We start from the raw sequence: 18,882 nt of genomic DNA, 5'->3' as shown, positions 1-18,882 counted from the left end.
CGAATAAATCCATGACCATTTCACTGGCAGCTTAATGTAAGTTGAATTCTGTGGCGATCACACAGGGCCCCCGGACGTTTGACGGTCTATTGACCCTGTGCCGCCACTGCGATTGCTTTTTCCGCTGCCACCACCCCATATCTCACGGGGACACACGGAGTCCAGTCAGTTGTTAACATAAACAAATAATCAAGTTTATTTTTAGATGCAGGAACAAGCTTATGGTTTCAGTTAGTTTTTCTTGACAGTTTCTTCATCTTAGTTCCTAACAACTCCAAACTGATTATTCCATCTACCTATCTGACTCCACCTAATAATTCCTCTCACACTCTCACAATACAACTCTACCAACCCACTTCCTATTCCTCCCTCTTCCTTCTTCAACACCCAAACCTCAACTCTCAACTCAACTAACCCAACTGACTCAACTGACTTTCAAAACCTCCCACTCTAACTTTTATTCCCCCCTTGCATTCTCACTGGCCAATCACATCACACCTATTTTAACCCTTTCCTTATGACCCATCCAAGGAGGCAAACACCTCAAATTCCAAAAAATGCAGTCAGTGGAACTTGCTGTGATTCGTCTTACACAATGGAGTGTGTAACACGGGCAACGTTCCTGATGGACTGGGCGCAAAGAGTAATTTATAACTGGCTGCAATTTCCTCTGTTCTTTAAATAGAAACTTGAATTGTTTTTAAGTGAAGGCACTTAGCTGTGTGTCACGCCCTTCTGCCCAAATGCCATGAAGCACACCAGCAATTCTAGTCTGATTTCAGGAAACGGATCCTCAGCATTTACCTGCATACGTTTATTCTGGGAACTATAAGTCCCGTCAGGGGAAAAGGCAGGGTATAAATAAATACCGGTATATAATAACAACAACAACAACAACAACAACAACAACAACAACAACAATAATAGCAAGTTTGCCCCTCACAGAACTACAGTTCCCAACACCCACAACAAACTTCAGTTCCTACAATTCTTGGGGGGGGGGGAGTGTGCTTTGAATATACTTTGGAAATATGGTTTGTATGTTGCAGCCCGTGTTCCTTTATAGGCTCCTTTTTTGGTCAGAGTTTACCATTTGACGGGAATTGTGTGGGGAGGGGCACCCTCACTGTTTCTTCTAAACTCCCTTGCTTGCTTCCTCAGGTGGACATAGTCCAGACCTGTATCATTGAAATGAAGAACAGACCTGGCAAGCCCCTGTTCCACCTGGAACATTACATCGAGGGCAAATACATCAAGTACAACTCAAACTCAGGATTTGTGCGAGACGACAACATCCGCCTCACCCCGCAGGTGAGACTTTCTTGATAACTGGATTAGTTTTAGTGAGCTAGCTGCGGGCCTTTCCGGCCTGAGCTGGCTGTCACCAGAGGCAGTCCAGAAGCAGACGCCCCAAGTGCCCAGGCAGGGGGTCAAGATTTGAGGCAGTGATTGGAAAAGTTGAGCAGCAGCTTAGGCTCTGTCCTCAAAAAAGAAGACCAATGTCACTCTGAGATAAGGGCTTTACAGGGACCAAAGGACAGGGATTGGCCACACTGAGGTCACCTCACTGAGTGACCCGGCAAGCTGCTCCTACAGCGTAGATGGCGCTCACACTTTTATGGCTATCCCTGCTTTGACTTCCTGTCTCTGAACTGGAGACTATCTACATGAACACTCCCTGATGCTTGATAGGCCTGGGAGTTGGGGCTCTGTGACATTGCTGCCCTTGTAATGTTTCTTTGCTGAGTTATTCTAGCTTGCCAATCTAATGCCCCTTAAGCTTTTATGGTTCGAGCTTTCAAGGTTCCGTTACTTTTTAGTTAGGAAAAGCGAAAGTAGAGAGAGAACACCTACACTGTAGGAGCAGCTTGCCGGGTCACTCAGTGAGGTGACCTCTGAATTCCTGCAGAGCCCCCTCTATTCACCATAGATTAGGTGTTCCCAAACAGAGGTCCACAGACAAGCTTCATTCAGGTGGTTCACGGCGTGTCCGTGAATTTGTGGCTGAAGGCGGGAAACAGCGCATCCATCCCTTGAAATATTCCTCTTAGCTTCCAATTGCATTTTTATTGCTCCTTCTGTTTCCTGTATTGTATCTTACTGTATTTCAATTTGCGTTCTGCAGAACCCAAATTGAAACACAGTAAAATGCAATGCGTGAGAAATAAACGAAGCAATGAAAATGCAATTACAAATCACATGGCATCTAGCACAGAGCATTGCAATTGCTGCAGCCAGGCAGAAAATCAGTAAGTGGTCCATCAAGAACCTCCGTGATTCTCAAGTGGTTGGGGGGGGGTGCGTGTGTGGAAGTGGGAACTTTGAGAACACCTGGGGTAGACAATGCTGAACTAAATGGACCAGTTGGTCTGACTAGATATAAGGCAGCTTCCTATGTTGCTAAGCTTACAATTTCCTGCAGGCTTTTAGCCATTTCACGTTTGAACGCTCGGGACACCAGCTGATTGTCGTTGACATCCAAGGAGTCGGAGATCTTTACACAGACCCTCAGATCCACACAGAGAGTGGCACAGACTTTGGCGATGGCAACCTAGGTAAAACCTGGCCTGTCGTTTTTGTAGCCTTGGTAGTTCGTTAGTGAAGCGATTCATAGAATCATGGAATCGTAGATTTGGAAGGGATCCTGAGGGTCATCTAGTCCAACCCCGAAGTGCTGACGGGCTTTGGGGCCAATGCCGAGGCAAACTGCCCCTTACGTTGCAGCCATTGGTCAAGGAGCCCTAATAATGTGGTTCCTTGTGGCATATTTCCCTTAAATAAAATACCATAACCCTGTTTAAACGTGGCATTATTCATGTGCAACATTTTGAAGTCCCAAGGTGTTTTGACAACAGTGAGAGATGCCTGTTTCTGCACAATATCAGGGGGAGGATTTAGAACTTTGCGTGCTGAAATTCTTCTTTTGGTACCCTCAGGTGTGCGAGGGATGGCCTTGTTCTTTCATTCTCATTCCTGCAACAAGATTTGCAAAAGCATGGGACTGACACCTTTTGACCTCTCCACCAAAGAGAAAGATGCCTTATTTCGAAGTAATAAATTGCTTGTAAGTGCTCCCTCTTGTACCGCTAAACTGTGACCCATTTTGCTATCATATCCAGGTCTGCTTCTACATCTAAACAGCTAAGCAGCATCTAATCACTGCTGTTCCATTTGAGCTGGAAATGGAGCGTATAAATTAAAATGATGCCTCTGGTTATTCAAGAAGCAGTTTTGTTCCCCCCCCCCCCCGCCTCTGCCATGGTCCTGGCTCTGCTGTTCGCATTGGAAGGAAAGATCTCGTTTCCACCAGTGCAGTCTTTCTTCCCAAAGCATATAGCACCCAACTGAGATTGGGACAATTTTACCCCTTTGTCCTTAAGGGGTAAAATTCCTCTTACTCCAGGCACAGAACTTGCTATTTTCTATTTTCTAACCCATTCTCACAATTTCTAATTGAATAAATGACATCCACATCATATGTGGCTTTCCCAAAATAATCCCCAAACACTGTGGTTTGTTAAAGGTGCTGGGAATCCTAGCTCCGTGGGAAAGGAACTACAGCTCCCAGGATTCTTTTGGGGGGAACCATGTGTTTTAAGTATATTGTGTGGATGTAACGCATCGAGTCTAGTTTGGACCCTGGGTCTGTTTCAGATGTTTTCCTTCATTGTCCCCAGTCTACATCTTCCCTTGAAATGGCTGGTGAAGACAGGGCAGCTCTTTATGACTGCATAACAGCAGCATTTCCCATTCTGACTGGGGCTGATGGGAGTTGTAGTCCACAATACCCAGAGGGCACCAAGTTGGAAAAGGCTGCATCGGGCCCGCCATGCCTGGAACGTGTCACTGGATTGTGGCTTGTCTCTTCAAATGCTGTGAAGAGAAAACGGGAACCTGATATCTGAGGCACTTCATGTGGAGTTTTGTTTTGTTTTGCCAAGGAAAATGCTCAGACCGTTCTGCGAGGCACAGAAGAAAAATGTGGCAGCAGCCGTGTCAGAACCGTCTCTGGCAGCCGGCCTCCTCTGCTTTTCCGTTTGTCCGAAAACTCTGGAGATGAGAGCATGAGTGATGTGGCCTTCGACTCGTTGCCCTCTTCACCTTCTTCAGCGACACCCCACAGCCACAAAACTGAACATCTGCGTAAGTGATATATAGGGTTGTCGGAGGATTCTGGCTCACTCGGCATATAGGGATGGGCCTGCCCATTTTGGCCACCCCAGACCATGCACAGATCGGAACAAATGCATGTGGATTTCCCCCCTATATTCTACGAACTGATACATGCATGTGTTGCAAAAACACAACTGATATACCTACAAGCTGTGCTTCCTTTATTTTTAAAACATTTTACAGCTGCTTGGAGCAGTTGGTAGCTTCAGTGTATTCACATGGTAAAACAATCTTTTATAATGCTCCCAGGAAGGCAGTGTATGTCTTAAACAAAGGGAAGGTTCTATATTTCATAGAATCATAGAACTGTAGAATTCAAAGGGCCATCTAGTCCAAACCTGCAATGCAGGAATCTCTTTTTTTAGACACCTTGCTGCTGATTTTCCCTCACTTTACTTTTTAATTTGTATTTTATTATGTATTTCCAACTGTTCTAATTGTATTTATGTAAGTTTTTTGTTTTTACCTTGTGCAGATAGCATTGATATTTGTGTTCGGTGTTGTAAACTGCAGGCTCTTCCACACTTGAGTTTGCCCTGCTGCTTCCCTGCAGAAACCCACAATTTAGTGCTGAATCGGAATAAACCTGCAAGCAGGTTTTCCACAGAAAATAGTTGGTTTTCTGAGGGTGAGCAGCGGGGCAAAGGCAGAACCGCCCAGCTCTGTGCTTTCTAGGCATGGGACAAGCAGAAGTGCGGTCTTTTGACAAATGGCAGTATATAATTTTTTAAAATTTATTTCTAAAGTGCAGGGGAAGTGTATGAAGAAAAAGATGGCTGCCCTCTGTGTACCTTTGGGGGCTGACATCTTTTTCCCCCTGTACCAGATCCCTGGTAGCCTTATTGGAACACTGAAAATGAAAAAACACCACCACCAATGACTGCTCCTTTTTGTGGGGAGTTTAATTTGAGCCTAAACAGGCTTTGTGCATATTCCCTTTTCCATCGGTGATGCACAGCGCAGGTTGCCAATCAGTTGTACCTTGGTCCTGTTTTAGGTCTAGTTGTTCTGGCCCTGAGATATTTTGTGAATCGAGACTATTGCCATTGAGTTAATGCGTAACATTTTGCCCCCTAGACTGGCCGGTATTCAATGAAGTGGATAACTTGGTTCATGATGGCCTTGACAATCAGCGGGTAAGTGCCAAAGTAGATGTGATTGTGGCAGTTGTGTGTGTGTGTTTAAGTTTAAGTGTGGAACGTCACATAGACACCTTGTGGGCCTCTATGAGACCAGGATGCTGGTTTAGATAGGCTTTTGAACTGATCTAGCAGGGATGCTCTGATGTGCTTAAGAGCTGCCCCAGCCACACAGAAAGATTGAGATAGGAATCTGATTTTAAAAGCAAACAGGCCTGTACCTGAGGAGTGCAGTATCCTCATCTCACCTTTCATTTTGTCCCCCCAGCTCCTCTCCCCAAGTGCTTTTCTTCCAACCAGAGCTACTGTTTCTGTGGCAGTTAATTTCACTGCTGGAGACAGTAGAAACAATGTATCTCCTCTTATGCTACCTGTCAACACGATCCAAGCACTGTCAATAAACGTCTCACCAAAACGTCGGACCTTCTAGCAGCCCGTTCCCAGGGTCCGAGCGGTGGTGTTTTACCTCTCTTGGTCTCTTCCGCAGGCAAACTCAGTGCACAACTTCCCTTCCCCCTCTTCTCCTGCCTCCAAGGGGGGGGGGGATTATATTCTTTACTTATGGAAATTTAGTCTTTTACAAAAGGCTTTCCAAGACTTCAGCTTGCAGCCTCAATTGCTTCAATCTATTTACAAAAGGGGAAGGCGGACTTCCTGTATTGAACCTTCCCCGTTTCGATACCAAATTAGACGTTTTTTTAAAAAAAATCCAATTTTCCCAATTAAGCTCTACTCACGGGTAGTTACTTTAGAGTCAAATTGTCCACAGGAAAAAGTCAGCGCTCTCCGACAACAGCTATGCAGCTTCGTTCCATGGAAGAAGCAGATGATTCGAAGCACCGCGCCGCTCACCCCACGTTGCTCCGGATCCCCGAAACTGGGTTTCCCCGCGAGTGGGGGAGGCGCAAAGGGTGCCCGCCGAATCCCACGCTCACAAGCTTCTCCTGCCTGTGATTTTTAACGGGTCTCCGCCTTCGCCGTGGCGGCCAGACCCAGATTTCCATGGAGCTGATTCCTCCTGATCAGAGGAATCCAGCCGTTGCCGGAGGCGCCTCCCCGGAAGTCCAGTGTGGAATGGAAAATAAAGCCATCTTGCATCCCTGCTCTAGAGCAAACATCGTATCTCTGGTGGGCATTCATTTCAGTATAGACTTAGCAATCTATAGTATAGACAAGCAGGATCTTTATTACCTGCTGCTGCTTCTACACAAACACACACTTTCCCAGTAATCTTGATTTTCCATCATTGTGCCACTAGTTCCGTGAGCTAGTTAGGAATAATCTTTTCATGTCTAGTTTGTTGTGTTGAGAAAACAAGGTACAAAGCTGCTATGTGACTGTCCTGGAAGGAAATACAGTGGTACCTTGGGTTAAGTACTTTATTCGTTCCGGAGGTCCATACTTAACCTGAAACTGTTCTTAACCTGAAGCACCACTTAGCTAATGGGGCCTCCTGCTGCTGCCGCGCCGCCGGAGGACGATTTCTGTTCTCATCCTGAAGCAATGTTCTTAACCCAAGGTACTATTTCTGGGTTAGCGGAGTCTGTAACCTGAAGTGTATGTAACCTGAAGCGTATGTAACCTGAGGTACCACTGTAGCTGAATTTATAAAGCAGGGGTATTTGTACTGCCTTTGCACATTGAGAGTTCAGAGAAAGTACTGGCATTGTATCCTGTTTTTTCTCCGTAGGACTCTGAAAATGGAGGTGACAGTGGATACCCCAGCGAAAAGAGGAGTGAACAAGAAGACATGGATCACCGAGAAAAAGTAACGCCTTTTCCCTCCAGAGTGAATAAGCCTTCCCCTTGCCCCCTCATTTTTGTATTATATAACCCATATATAATTTGCTGCTTGTTTTTCATTCTATGAATTTGAATTGTGAGCAGAAGCTCACAGCAGGCAACTGGGAGGGTATCAAGCTGTAATGTAAGGGCACCGTGACTTGTAGGTCTGGAAAAGGTAAACTGAAGTTCCCAGGATTCTTTGTGGGAAGTCAAGTGTGTTTAAATGCATAGTGTGATTGCAGCCTACATGAAAGAAACGCCATGTTGTGACAGGTGCCTGTCTCCTCTATCCACCTCTCTTTTTCCTGACCTTAACATCAGAGGAAAGAGGACAGGAGGAGTGTGGCAAAAAGGAGGGGGCAGACTTCTCTGCTCACCTATGGGCAACTGCTAGTCACCCCAGGTGAGGTAGGAAGGGACACACTTCATGTCTCTTCCAGCTATCGTTATAAGAACCAGTGCTTTCCCCCCTAGAAAAATAGGTCAGTACCATGAAGTTGTTACAGTAAGTGCCCCACTTTTTAACAACATAAAAGAGGTGCCAGTACTTCATACCCTTGAGTAACCCCTGAAAAAAAGCACTGATAAGAACTTAACATCATTTTTACTCATTTTCTGCTTCCATATTTGAAATATTTAACTTTACTCATATTGAAATGAATGCATCACTCCAAAATCTTGGGAAAGGGGATTGTTTCCTAACGCTGCAAAGGTTCCTAGCAAAATGTGAGTCATATTCTGCACCTTTCTTTTCTTTTAACATCAATGTAGGGGCATTCCAATTGCAACCGGAGACATGAACCTGACGAAGACAGTTTGGGCAGCTCTGCACGGGTAAGTACAACGTAAAATGTCTTCAGGCAATAGCTGATTGCTGTGGTTTGGTCCTTAAATATCATATGCATATTAATGCACTTAGCTTTTCTTGGAGTAATATTTCACCCTGACTTTTTAATTTCTTTTCCTCCCTAATTAGAGAAATGCTGTTGTAAATAAATCCTCTGTGACCACTAAAACCAGTCTTCAGAGCAAACTGGTGATTCTGCATGAATATTTCAGTTACATGCTGTTATTTGCTTTAACTTTTCCCCCTCTGTTTGGTTTTGTTTTCATTCTGTTCTGCTGTTGCTGCTCTGTCCACACTATTTGAATGTTTCTCTACAAAAGGCTCCAGATCTTGGAGTACTCAAAAATCTCTCATTACTGCTGCTCTTTTTATTCCATATTTCCTTCTATTATTATTGTTAATTCAAATGAAACTTCTTTTGATGCGTTCATTCATTCATTCATTCATACTTACTCATGATTTTCAACAGCAATTTTTAAAACAACCTACCAGCTCATTCTAAACTAGAAGAAAGATAAGCTAGCTGAAGCCTAGGGTTGCCATATTTCAAAAAGTACATTTCCTGACACCCGCAAAGTTTTTAGCTTTTGGGGGGGAACCTCCCCCCAAAATAGTGATTTTAAGAGTCTGGAACTGTTTCTGCTGCTTTTTTCCATCACGTTGCCATACTTCTGGGTTTTCCCTGACATTTTGCTGATTTGGCGAAATTCTCCCATGACATCATTTATACACCCCCTAACAAGGACGTGTCAGGAATTTTCCTGACGTATAGCAAGCCTAGCTGAAGAGTTCTTGTTAGCTGCAAATCTCTCTGAAACAAAGGTATTGTTTCTAGCTGTACGAAGCAGCTAGAGGATGCTAGCAAAAGAGAAGTCTTAATTAAAATACAGATTCGTTTGTTTTTAACTGCCAGAAGAATTGTGAACAACTTAAAATGGCTGAAAATAGGCATTTGCAATTCATTGGCGGAAGTTTCCAGGCATCTGTACTGATGGGGACAGATGGACACATTGAAATTACCATGTTATTGCCAAGCCGCAGTCTGAGACTTGAAGAGAACAGCATGCTGTTATCTAGCCTGCCTGTGCCTACTTATCTGTAGCATTTCAAGAGAGATTGTTTCAATTGTTACTGTCCTGTTTCTGCTTTCCTCAACCTGGTTCCCTTCAGGTGCTTTTGACTGCAATTTCCACCAGCCCTAGGCAGCATGGCCTTCAATGGTGGCGGTTGTATTCCAAAACATCCAGAGGGTGGGAACGTTTGGGGAAGGCTGATCAGAGGGCTTAAGCATGTGCCTTGGTGTGTCCTCTCAAATTTCTACATAATGCATTTCCTGCATTGCAGGGTATTGGTCTAGATGACGCTTGGGATCTCTTCCTGGAAATGGTTCCTTGCCTTTCAGGCTGCTGTGGTTTTAAGGCTATTATTTATTCCAATTATTATTATTTATTTCTCACTATTCCTGACCCAGGACGTGGGTGGCACTGTGGGTTAAACCACAGAGCCTAGGACTTGCCAATCAGAAGGTCGGCGGTTCGAATCCCCGTGACGGGGTGAGCTCCCGTTGCTCGGTCCCTGCTCCTGCCAACCTAGTAGTTCGAAAGCACACCAGTGCAAGTAGATAAATAGGTACTGCTCCAGCGGGAAGGTAAACGGCATTTCCGTGTGCTGCTCTGGTTCACCAGAAGCGGCTTAGTCATGCTGGCCACATGACCCAGAAGCTGTACACTGGCTCCCTTGGCCAATAAAGCGATATGAGCGCCACAACCCCAGAGTCAGTCACGACTGGACCTAATGGTCAGGGGTCCCTTTACCTTTTTTATTCCTGAGCCACCTGTGTTTTAGTCGGTTTTCACTAGGGACCGAGCCTTTAATGAGGCAAACCCTGCATTCTTGAACTCCCTGCTAGTGAAGCTTGGCAGGAACCATCCCTCCCATCCTTTAGACATCTTTTGGAAACTTTTTTGTGCGCAGACAGGCATTTACAACATTTTTTCTTTCAACCAATCAGTATATTTTTAATGCTGTTGAACCGCCCTGAAATCTATGGATGGAGGGCAGTAGACAAATCCAAACAACAACAATAAAAATAGAGATAATTATTTATTTTATTTTATTTTAAAAAAAGATTCTTAATGGCTCTTTTGTTGATACTATCCTTGTACATAACCTTGCAACGCTTTTATGCAAGTGTGGGTTATGAATTCAGAAAGAAGAAAGACCACAAAGTTGCCTAGGGTACTGGTGGCGAAAGCTTCTCAGGACACTTTCCAGGCCTCTGATTGTGTAGTGCAGCATTAAACCAGGAGTTTGTGGGTGTGACCTGCCTGTTCTCCAAAGTAGCCTGAAATTCTGGTTGTGGGCAGAGAGTTGGGTGTTGATGTTGTTTTCACCCCTTTGCTGCTGTTCACATTTCTGTTTTGAAAAAGCCCAACTATAAAGATTTGCTGATCCAAACTCATGGCACAAGAGGGATATATCCGTTGGCACTGTTTGTTTAGACAAGGCAGCCCGCTCTCTCTCTTTTTCCTTTTCTTTTTCTTCCTTCTTTTTCTTTTTACGTTTCAAACTCAAGTCACGATGCATTCGCCCTGTTCTAGGTCAGTGTGGAGAAATGGAATCTCTACAACGCTTCCAGAGTTCACATTCACAGACCCTCCTGTGTGGCGGTGGAAGTGCAGAGACTCAATGCCTTGGAGCTTGAGAAGAAAATTGGGAAGTCCATCCTTGGGAAGGTTTGATCACCACACAGTCTCTTGCATCCGGCAGGCACCAAGTATCACCTGAGCCCGATGGCTCACTCTGCAGAAAGAACGAGGGTTTTCACATAAATTGCTTGTCTCCTTAAGTAAAGAGGACCAGCCTGGTTCTAGGGCCAGAAAAAGGAATAAACTTGTAGTCTGTGCATCAACTAATACTTAATTTTCCATTGACAATGCATTTAAACTTACTGGGTGACTATGGAGTTGTCAGCGTTGCCAGGGATAGGACAATTTAGATTAGAGAAAGGGCATCAGAGAAAGGAGTTAAACACCTCCCTCTTAGAGCCGCAGTCTTCCAAACTGCTCAGTGAGACTAAAGATTTGTAAAGCAAAACAAAAAAAAGTTTATTTTGGCCTTAATTTCAGGGATGAGCTGCTGATATTTCCTCAGGGGCAGCAAATGGCTAGGAGATTTATTTTTCCCCTGGGGAGTGCTTCATAGTACCGTATTCTTTGCTCTATAAGACTCACTTTTTCCCTCCTAAAAAGTAAGGGAAAATGTGTGCGCGTCTTATGGAGCGAATGCAGGCTGCGCAGCTATCCCAGAAGCCAGAACAGCAAGAGGGATTGCTGCTTTCACTGTGCAGTGATCCCTCTTGCTGTTCTGGCTTCTGAGATTCAGAATATTTTTTCTTGTTTTCCTCCTCCAAAAACTAGGTGCGTCTTGTGGTCTGGTGCGTCTTATAGAGCGAAAAATGCGGTATTTTTGAGGAGGCTTAGTATTGGCACCCGGCACCCATGGGCAGCTGTTTATCCATATTACAGCCTTTTGAGGACTGCATTCAAGGGGACCCGCAAGAGGATCTGTGCAGGGCACCATGAAGCCGTGTCTGTCCGTACAGCCTCAGTTACAGTGCAGAAGTGACTTTGAAAGCATTCAAAATGTGCTGTTCCTTCCTCTGGTTAGCATGGGTGTTCCTCTGAGACAAGCTAAATACATGGTGGCGTTAGGTGAGATAGAGCATGCATTTGGAGCCCGCTCCACACATCACTCTTTTCTCCAGCTTGAATAGGAGGGAGGGGGGAAACATTATCCCAGGCAGTACTAAGATAGTCCTGTGAATCCACTTCCAGGAATTTCCCTTGCTGGCTTTTAAGGTTAAGAAATTGCTTCAGGGTTTCACGGAACAATGCCCAGTGTTCGTTCTAGGTGCTTCTGGTGTGGCGGCATTGCTAACACTAAACATGGTGTGGATGTGCTCAGCCCCCTAGATGGGAGACCACTATCAGTTCCATGTAAGAGCAGACATAACGTACATAATCATAAAATGATTCCTTGAAAATGTTTTGCAGAACTGAACAGGCCATCGGGCTATTCTTCATTGGGCCATCTTCCTTTCTGATTTCTTCCGTTCTCTTGATGTCTCTCTGTCTCACAGGTGCACTTGGCCATGGTTCGTTATCACGAAGCGGGCCGTTTCTGTGAGAAAGACCAGGAGTGGGATGAGGAATCGGCCATTTTTCACCTGGAGCATGCAGCTGACTGTGGAGAGCTGGAAGCCATTGTTGGCTTAGGGCTCATGTACTCCCAGCTGCCCCATCACATTCTCTCTGAGGTCACACTAGAGGTAAGCAAGGCAGTGCTTAAAGTTGCCAAAACCTGGAGAGGAAACGGGGCTCCTGCATGACCATTCCCGCACCTCTGGATTCGTGTTTGAACACAGAAACAAGTCAGGGATGTTGGCTATTGTAGCAGCGGATTTTTGTAGCAGGGGATTGAAGCAGATCACCTTTGGGGACGCTTCTGACTCTTGTGAATCACATTTGTCTGTACACTTTAAAATGTGAAGTGTTAATGAGACCAACACACGTACTGTGGTACATTTGAGTGAATGAATGAATTTTATTATTACGGTCGCAGACCAGTTCTGCCTCACTGACAATATCAGGAAAATCATAAAACACAACAGGAATACATTGAATTGCAACTGGGTATAACAGAGACAATTCAGATCTAGTGACAGTTAAAAATATATATTAAATCTTGATCACTAAAATATAACCTAAAATTATCATTTAAAACCTTAATCATGATGATAGCACAGCTTGTTCCCTAAGTTTTATAGCAATTGCACATATTTTGGCCACCCTTAGCATGATCTCTAGATCCTTGTCCTCTACCAGGAATTTTAGAATTGAAGTTCAGACCCATTTAGAGATTTTTGTATAACACGAGTGATAAATACAGTGGTTCCTCGCAAGACGAAATTAATACATTCCGCGAGTCTCTTTGTCTTGCGGTTTTTTCGTCTTGCGAAGCACGGCTATTAGCGGCTTAGCGGCTATTAACGGCTTAGCGGCTTTAAGAAAAAGGAAACAAACTCGCAAGACGTTTCGTCTTGCGAAGCAAGCCCATAGGGAAATTCGTCTTGCAGAACGACTAAAAAAACGGAAAACTCTTTCGTCTAGCGAGTTTTTTGTCTTGCGAGGCATTCGTCTTGCGGGGCAGCACTATACCAAGGGTATATCCCCATAGAAACAGCAGCGTAAAAAGACATGAGAGACAGTTTCTACCTCCATCAAGCCGCAGGGACAGACTCGTTCCACATATGGTTTACCCTCGAATCTGCCCTGTAATAAGGCAGATGACGGCACGTTGAATCTAGCGAGGGTAAATGACCGTCTGTGGTAATTTTAGAGGATCTAAAGAGGGGAGGGGCTCTTTAGATGCTAATGTATCCTACTGCATTTATTTCAAAATATTGTTGAGGGGACCCTTGTGCTCATTCTGTTGAGCTGGGCTCTGGACGTTGCTCTAGAGTCTGACCCTGGCAGAGGCACTGCCCATGTATCTTACAAATATTGTTGTTGAGCCCTGATTTGCTGCCCAGGAGGCAGTTTGCTCTGCATTGTGTGCGGAAGGCTCCCTGTCCCCTTGAAAGGGAACGATGCCAACATCTTTCCTCACGTTAGCTGTCACATTCAGCATTCCACAAATGCAGCATCTCTTCCTGGCAACCTGATAGCCAGCTGCAGTACAGTAAGACAGACCCCCCTCCCCAAATCTCTTATTTATCTGTGGTACACACAGAGGACATTTGGTGAGGTGGGGCTTGAGCTGGGAAGAGGGCTTGTGGGGAGGAGCTAGGAGTAAGAAACTGGTTGAGCTTTTCCCTGAGCCTTCTGCACGTTCCTACCACTCCAGGGTGGAGAAAACTTTATGGGCTCCTGACCTTACAGGTCCTGCAGTTGCCCACTCTGTCCCTTCACCACCCATCCGTTCTATATCTTTAATTAAGATGATAATACACAAAGTTCCAAGGGATGCGGGTGGCGCTTTGGGTTAAACCACAGAGCCTAGGACTTGCCGATCAAAAGGTAGGCAGTTCGAATCCCCGCAACGGGGTGAGCTCCCATTGCTCGGTCCCTGCTCCTGCCAACCTAGCAGTTCAAAAGCACGTCAACACGTAAGTAGATAAATAGGTACCGCTCCAGCGGGAAGGTAAACGGCATTTCTGTGCGCTGCTCTGGTTCGCCAGAAGTGGCTTAGTCGTGCTGGCCACATGACCCGGAAGCTGTACGCAGGCTCCCTTGGCCAGTAAAGCGAGATGAGCGCCACAACCCCAGAGTCGGCCACGACTAGACCTTATGGTCAGGCGTCCCTTTACCTTACACAATGTTCCAGTAGATTAAGATCCCATACAAAAATCTCTTGACCCTAGTTCAGCTTTTTCTACAAGCAGATATGACAACTATGATAATTGCTGGTTATCCTCTTTTTGCTTTTACAGGACATCAAGGAAAATAGAAGCAAAGGGTTTGATTATTTACGCAGAGCATCAGAAGCAGGAGACCGTCCTTCCATGATTCTTGTTGCTAGAGCATTCGATACAGGCATGAACCTTCCTCCTGACAGGTACTATTTTGTTAAGGGTCTCTGACAAGTGGCAGGTAGGTGTGTGTGTGTGTGTGTGTGTGTGTGTGTGTGTGTGTGTGTGTGTGTTGATTCTTAAATCACTTTAGGAATTGTAGCTTTTAAGGGGAATAGTGGTCTCCTAACAACTCTCAGCACCCTTAACAAACTACAGGTCCCATCATTCTTTGGGGGAAGCCATGACAGTTTAAAGTGGTACCATAGTGCTTTAAATGTATGCTGCCATTTCTTTTCTCACTCTCATTCTGCCACGTTTTTCTCCTTTTGGCCACCGCTTATTTTCCGTCTCTCTTATTGCCACATTCCTCCCTTTCTCTCTGTGCCATCTCCGTTTTAACCCACATGAAATAGGCCGAAGCCTGCATGAAATTAGGGCACTTTCCTGTGGCCAGATTGCCCACCCCTGTTGCAGAGTTTGACGGATCGAATAACAAGACTCAGCAGGATGCAAGATCAAATCTTTAAGCAGCTCCAAATGTATACCCCCCCCCCAATTATCCTTGGAGTTTTCCATGATTGATTTGTTGTTTAATTACTCAGATGCCGGGACTGGAAGGAAGCCATACATTGGTACAATTCGGCATTGAACATGACAGATTACGACGAAGGAGGGGAATACGATGGGACCCAGGATGAGCCCCGGTATCTACTCCTGGCAAGGGAAGCCGAGATGTTGATGACTGGAGGGTTTCATCTAGACAAGGACCCACAGAAATCAGGTACAGTTCTGGCTTTCTTTTTTTCTTTTTTAACTTTCTGTGTTTCCTCTGTGCGTGCCTTTATTTTTATAAGCTGCCTTGAATCCAATCGTTCAAGACTTACACTTCTCTGAATTCTGCACTGCAATTCTCCAGTGAGGGAATGTGTACAAAAATTGCATATACTGGGGAGGCGTTTGCATGGAAATGCACATGTCAGTGAAAATGATATACAAAAATGCTTTCGTATTTGTTTTGTAAAAATGTGTGTGTTAGGCAAAATTGCATGCATGTGAACATTAGGAGAAATTTGCATTCATTTGCATTCATTCCAATTTCAAGAGGATTTTTGTTAAAATCATGAACTGATGTGGAAACGGAGAGAAGAAAGCTTCGGATTGAAAAAAATGAAAAACAGAGACAACCCGTAACTGACAGATCCATGCATTCCTATTTGGAACTGCCTTTCATGTGATCCTTCATCCTGTTTTCTTTAAAAATAATAATTTTATAATAGTACAGAAGGAACATTAAAACAAACAAACTGATATAAACATACAAAACAAAGATCACATTGAGAAAAAATACACAGGTGAACCACACATCCTCATTACACACTTTGAAAAGTGTACATTTATAAATGCCAAATGTGTAGCATCAATTGCAACAGTGAAGTTAACAACAACCTTCTTTAAACCTTGGAGAAATTCTGGGACGTGATATCTAAATAAAGAAAATCTAGAGTTTTGAGATAACATACCTCTCTGAAAAGAAAAGTGAACAGGAGGTTCTTCTGTTGAGGAATTAATGAAAGAAATAGAAACCACTCATCATAAAATTTATCTCAGCTACAGTTGTCTCTGACTACTCAGCAATGTGGTGTTAATTTGCCTACAAGCGCAGCCTTCCAAAGCCTATCATACCAGTTTTGCATAGTTAACAAACGATGGCTTCTCCATAACAGTGGGATCTCCACCTAGGCTCCTTCCAGGAAACACATTATTGATGACTTAAATTGACAGATCCATCCATCTCTTAACTGGAGACATCCTTCATGTGATCCTCCATCCATTTTTCTTAGGTGAGCTGTTTACTGAAGCTGCGGAAGCTGCTATGCAAGCCATGAAGGGAAGATTGGCCAACAAGTACTACCAGAAAGCAGAAGAGGCCTGGGCCATGATGGAGGAATGAAACTTGAACCAAGGCTGTTTCCGTGTGTGTGTGTGTGTGCGCGCGTGCATATCAGTATAGATGCTTTTTTAAAAGACTCTTATTTTGTGCAAGGTGCACGGGGGGTGGGAGGAAATTTCAAAAAAGGTTTTTTTATGTGGTGTTAACTGATAATTGTGTTTTTCATATGACGATTTTTCTAACTCTGTTGGAACAGAAATACAAAGCAGGGGCGGTGAAATGTACTGTTACTGACATTCAGAGATGCAATATCAGTTGCTGTCGATAATTTTGTACAAATGGTCCAACCAGGGAAGCCTGTCTCTTCATTTGGAAGAAATAAAGCAGACATCCACTTTTATGGTAGGCACAATAGAAAGTTGCTTCATGTTTTACTTCCCTCTTCTGTCTCTGCCTCCCTCTATTAGGAAATGCAGATATTTTTGCATTTGGGTCTCTTTTGTTAGAAATGCATGCTTGTTATTGGTTCAAGATTTGATCCTCCAGTCTAGGACATAATAGATGTGAGGAACTGGGGAAGGTGGACCTTCTATCCCCACAGTTCTTGACTCTATGGTGATGGGCAGGAAAGCAGTCTGGAACCTCCTACCTTTGAACTTGGAAGAAGCTGTAAATTAGGAATACATCCAAGGGTGATACTTTCTTCATCGTACAACCACTGTTGCCTGTTAATCATGGAGCCAGGATGGTGGTAGACTCCTTGCCACAGGGAGCAAACCTTTCCCAATTTCCTGCAGTCTGCTGATTTTGTCCCCCCCCCCCTCTCAAGCTTTTAAAATTCTTTGAAAAGAAAAACCCTGATAAGTGATTCTCTCCAATCTCATCCTGTTCTGTGGTTTAGGAGCCAATTCAAATATTCAAGAGGTCTGTGAGGAACAGTCCTCTTACAGAAATGTTCCACCTCAGTGTTTACATTTGAAAGTGCTGTGTAAGTCTCCCTGCAAACTGAGCTAGAAGCTTTCAGCCTGGTTCATAATCCTTTCATGACTTTGAAGAGTAAGGAGATTTTGATGTGATGTTTTGATCAATTAGGCAAATTATATTCCACATTTTGTTTTGAGGTAATGCAGCCTTGTGAGAGAGAACCTGTACCATATGCCTTTCTGTATGTTTGAATAAGTTCTTAATGAACAATGGAAAGACACTGAAGAACTGGAAGGAGAAACAAAATTCTGCTCATGACATGTTGTTGCCAGATTGCTGTTTTTGTTCATTGTAATAACTCATCTATTGTGAGAAAGGGACCTGGTAAAAATGAAATCCTGGGGTTTCATGCCTTAGTGCAATTTAACACAATGGCTTTCTTGACTCTCAGCCTTTACATTAAAACTGGGATACTGTTCAAGTCAAGCTGTCCAAAAAAACAAACTTTGATGGCAGGTGTCGCCTAATAATCCTTGGAGGTATACAGTGCAGAAAAGAACTGATGCCTCCTTATATTCCTCAATTGGCTTTCCAGCACAGATGACAAGGACACCAAAATAAAGTAGATATAAATCAAGGGTGGGAAACCTTTTCAGACCAAGGGCTTCCATTTCCTCATGGGCAACCTTTGGGTGTCTGCATGGCAGTGCTGGGCAGAGTCAGAGGTGAAAGTGGGAGTAGCAACAGGTGTGGCACTTACCTGTTGTACAGGAGACTACATTTCAGCCACACAAAATCCAGCTATATACATAGACACACACACACACCCCCAAACACATTTCTCCATCCAGGCAAGCAAGGCACATATTATCACAGTTGAAGGACACATTCTAGCAAGGCAAAAGCACTAAATGGTGTGGAGAAGAACATGAGGTGGGTGTATCCTGGGGGGTGAGAGAATTCAGAGGACCAGGCAAAGCAATCCAGATGGTCACATTTGGCCCCTAGTTCCAGGATTCCCCACTCCTGATATAAATGAATGCAATGGTAGAAAATAAGGGGCTATTTTTGCATATCCTGATGGAAATGAAAGTGTACGGACATGGTTCCTCATTAGAGCCCTTTCAGGGGAATTGCTTTTCTACAATTAGCTGGAAGTGAAAAGGAGATCCAGTACAGTGGTACCTCGGGTTAAGTACTTGGTTAATGCCGGAGGACCGTTCTTAACCTGAAACTGTTCTTAACCTGAAGCACCACTTTAGCTAATGGGGCCTCCTTCTGTCACGCCGCCGGAGCACGATTTCTGTTCTCATCCTGAAGCAAAGTTCTTAACCTGAGGTACTATTTCTGGGTTAGCGGAGTCTGTAACCTGAAGCGTATGTAACCCGAGGTACCACTGTATAGCAATTAATAAGCACTATTATTGTATAGCAATGTCCTTCTCCATAGTCAAGAGCCACCTAATGTTTACTCACAAGTGAGTCCCTTTTCAGCAAAAGGCCTTCTGAAGTGTTAATTAAAAGCTCTTCACAGGTTTAGCCCATCTTAC

At 44.2% G+C, this 18,882-nt stretch overlaps 1 protein-coding gene across 2 annotated transcripts in view; it reads left to right on the top strand.

The window, feature by feature from the left end:
• EEF2K (eukaryotic elongation factor 2 kinase) overlaps positions 1–16,827 on the top strand; it is a 39,720-nt gene extending 22,893 nt beyond the window's left edge. The window contains exons 8-19 of one of the 2 annotated variants that reach the window (XM_081169505.1): positions 1,162–1,311; positions 2,423–2,555; positions 2,937–3,064; positions 3,942–4,143; positions 5,251–5,309; positions 7,003–7,080; positions 7,869–7,931; positions 10,545–10,679; positions 12,086–12,274; positions 14,438–14,562; positions 15,121–15,299; positions 16,360–16,827. In XM_081169505.1, coding sequence (XP_081025631.1) covers positions 1,162–1,311; positions 2,423–2,555; positions 2,937–3,064; positions 3,942–4,143; positions 5,251–5,309; positions 7,003–7,080; positions 7,869–7,931; positions 10,545–10,679; positions 12,086–12,274; positions 14,438–14,562; positions 15,121–15,299; positions 16,360–16,469 — 1,551 coding nt within the window. In that variant the 3' untranslated portion in view covers positions 16,470–16,827. The remainder of the gene's footprint in view (positions 1–1,161; positions 1,312–2,422; positions 2,556–2,936; positions 3,065–3,941; positions 4,144–5,250; positions 5,310–7,002; positions 7,081–7,868; positions 7,932–10,544; positions 10,680–12,085; positions 12,275–14,437; positions 14,563–15,120; positions 15,300–16,359) is intronic. The other variant, XM_081169506.1, reaches the window with a different exon arrangement.
• Positions 16,828–18,882: the final 2,055 nt, after the last annotated feature.

Source organism: Podarcis bocagei (genome assembly GCF_964188305.1).
Source record: "Podarcis bocagei genome assembly, chromosome: 14".
NCBI classification, from domain to species: Eukaryota; Metazoa; Chordata; class Lepidosauria; order Squamata; family Lacertidae; genus Podarcis; species Podarcis bocagei.
The sequence above is the reverse complement of the archived record's forward strand: the minus strand, read 5'-3'. Positions and strand labels throughout refer to the sequence as shown.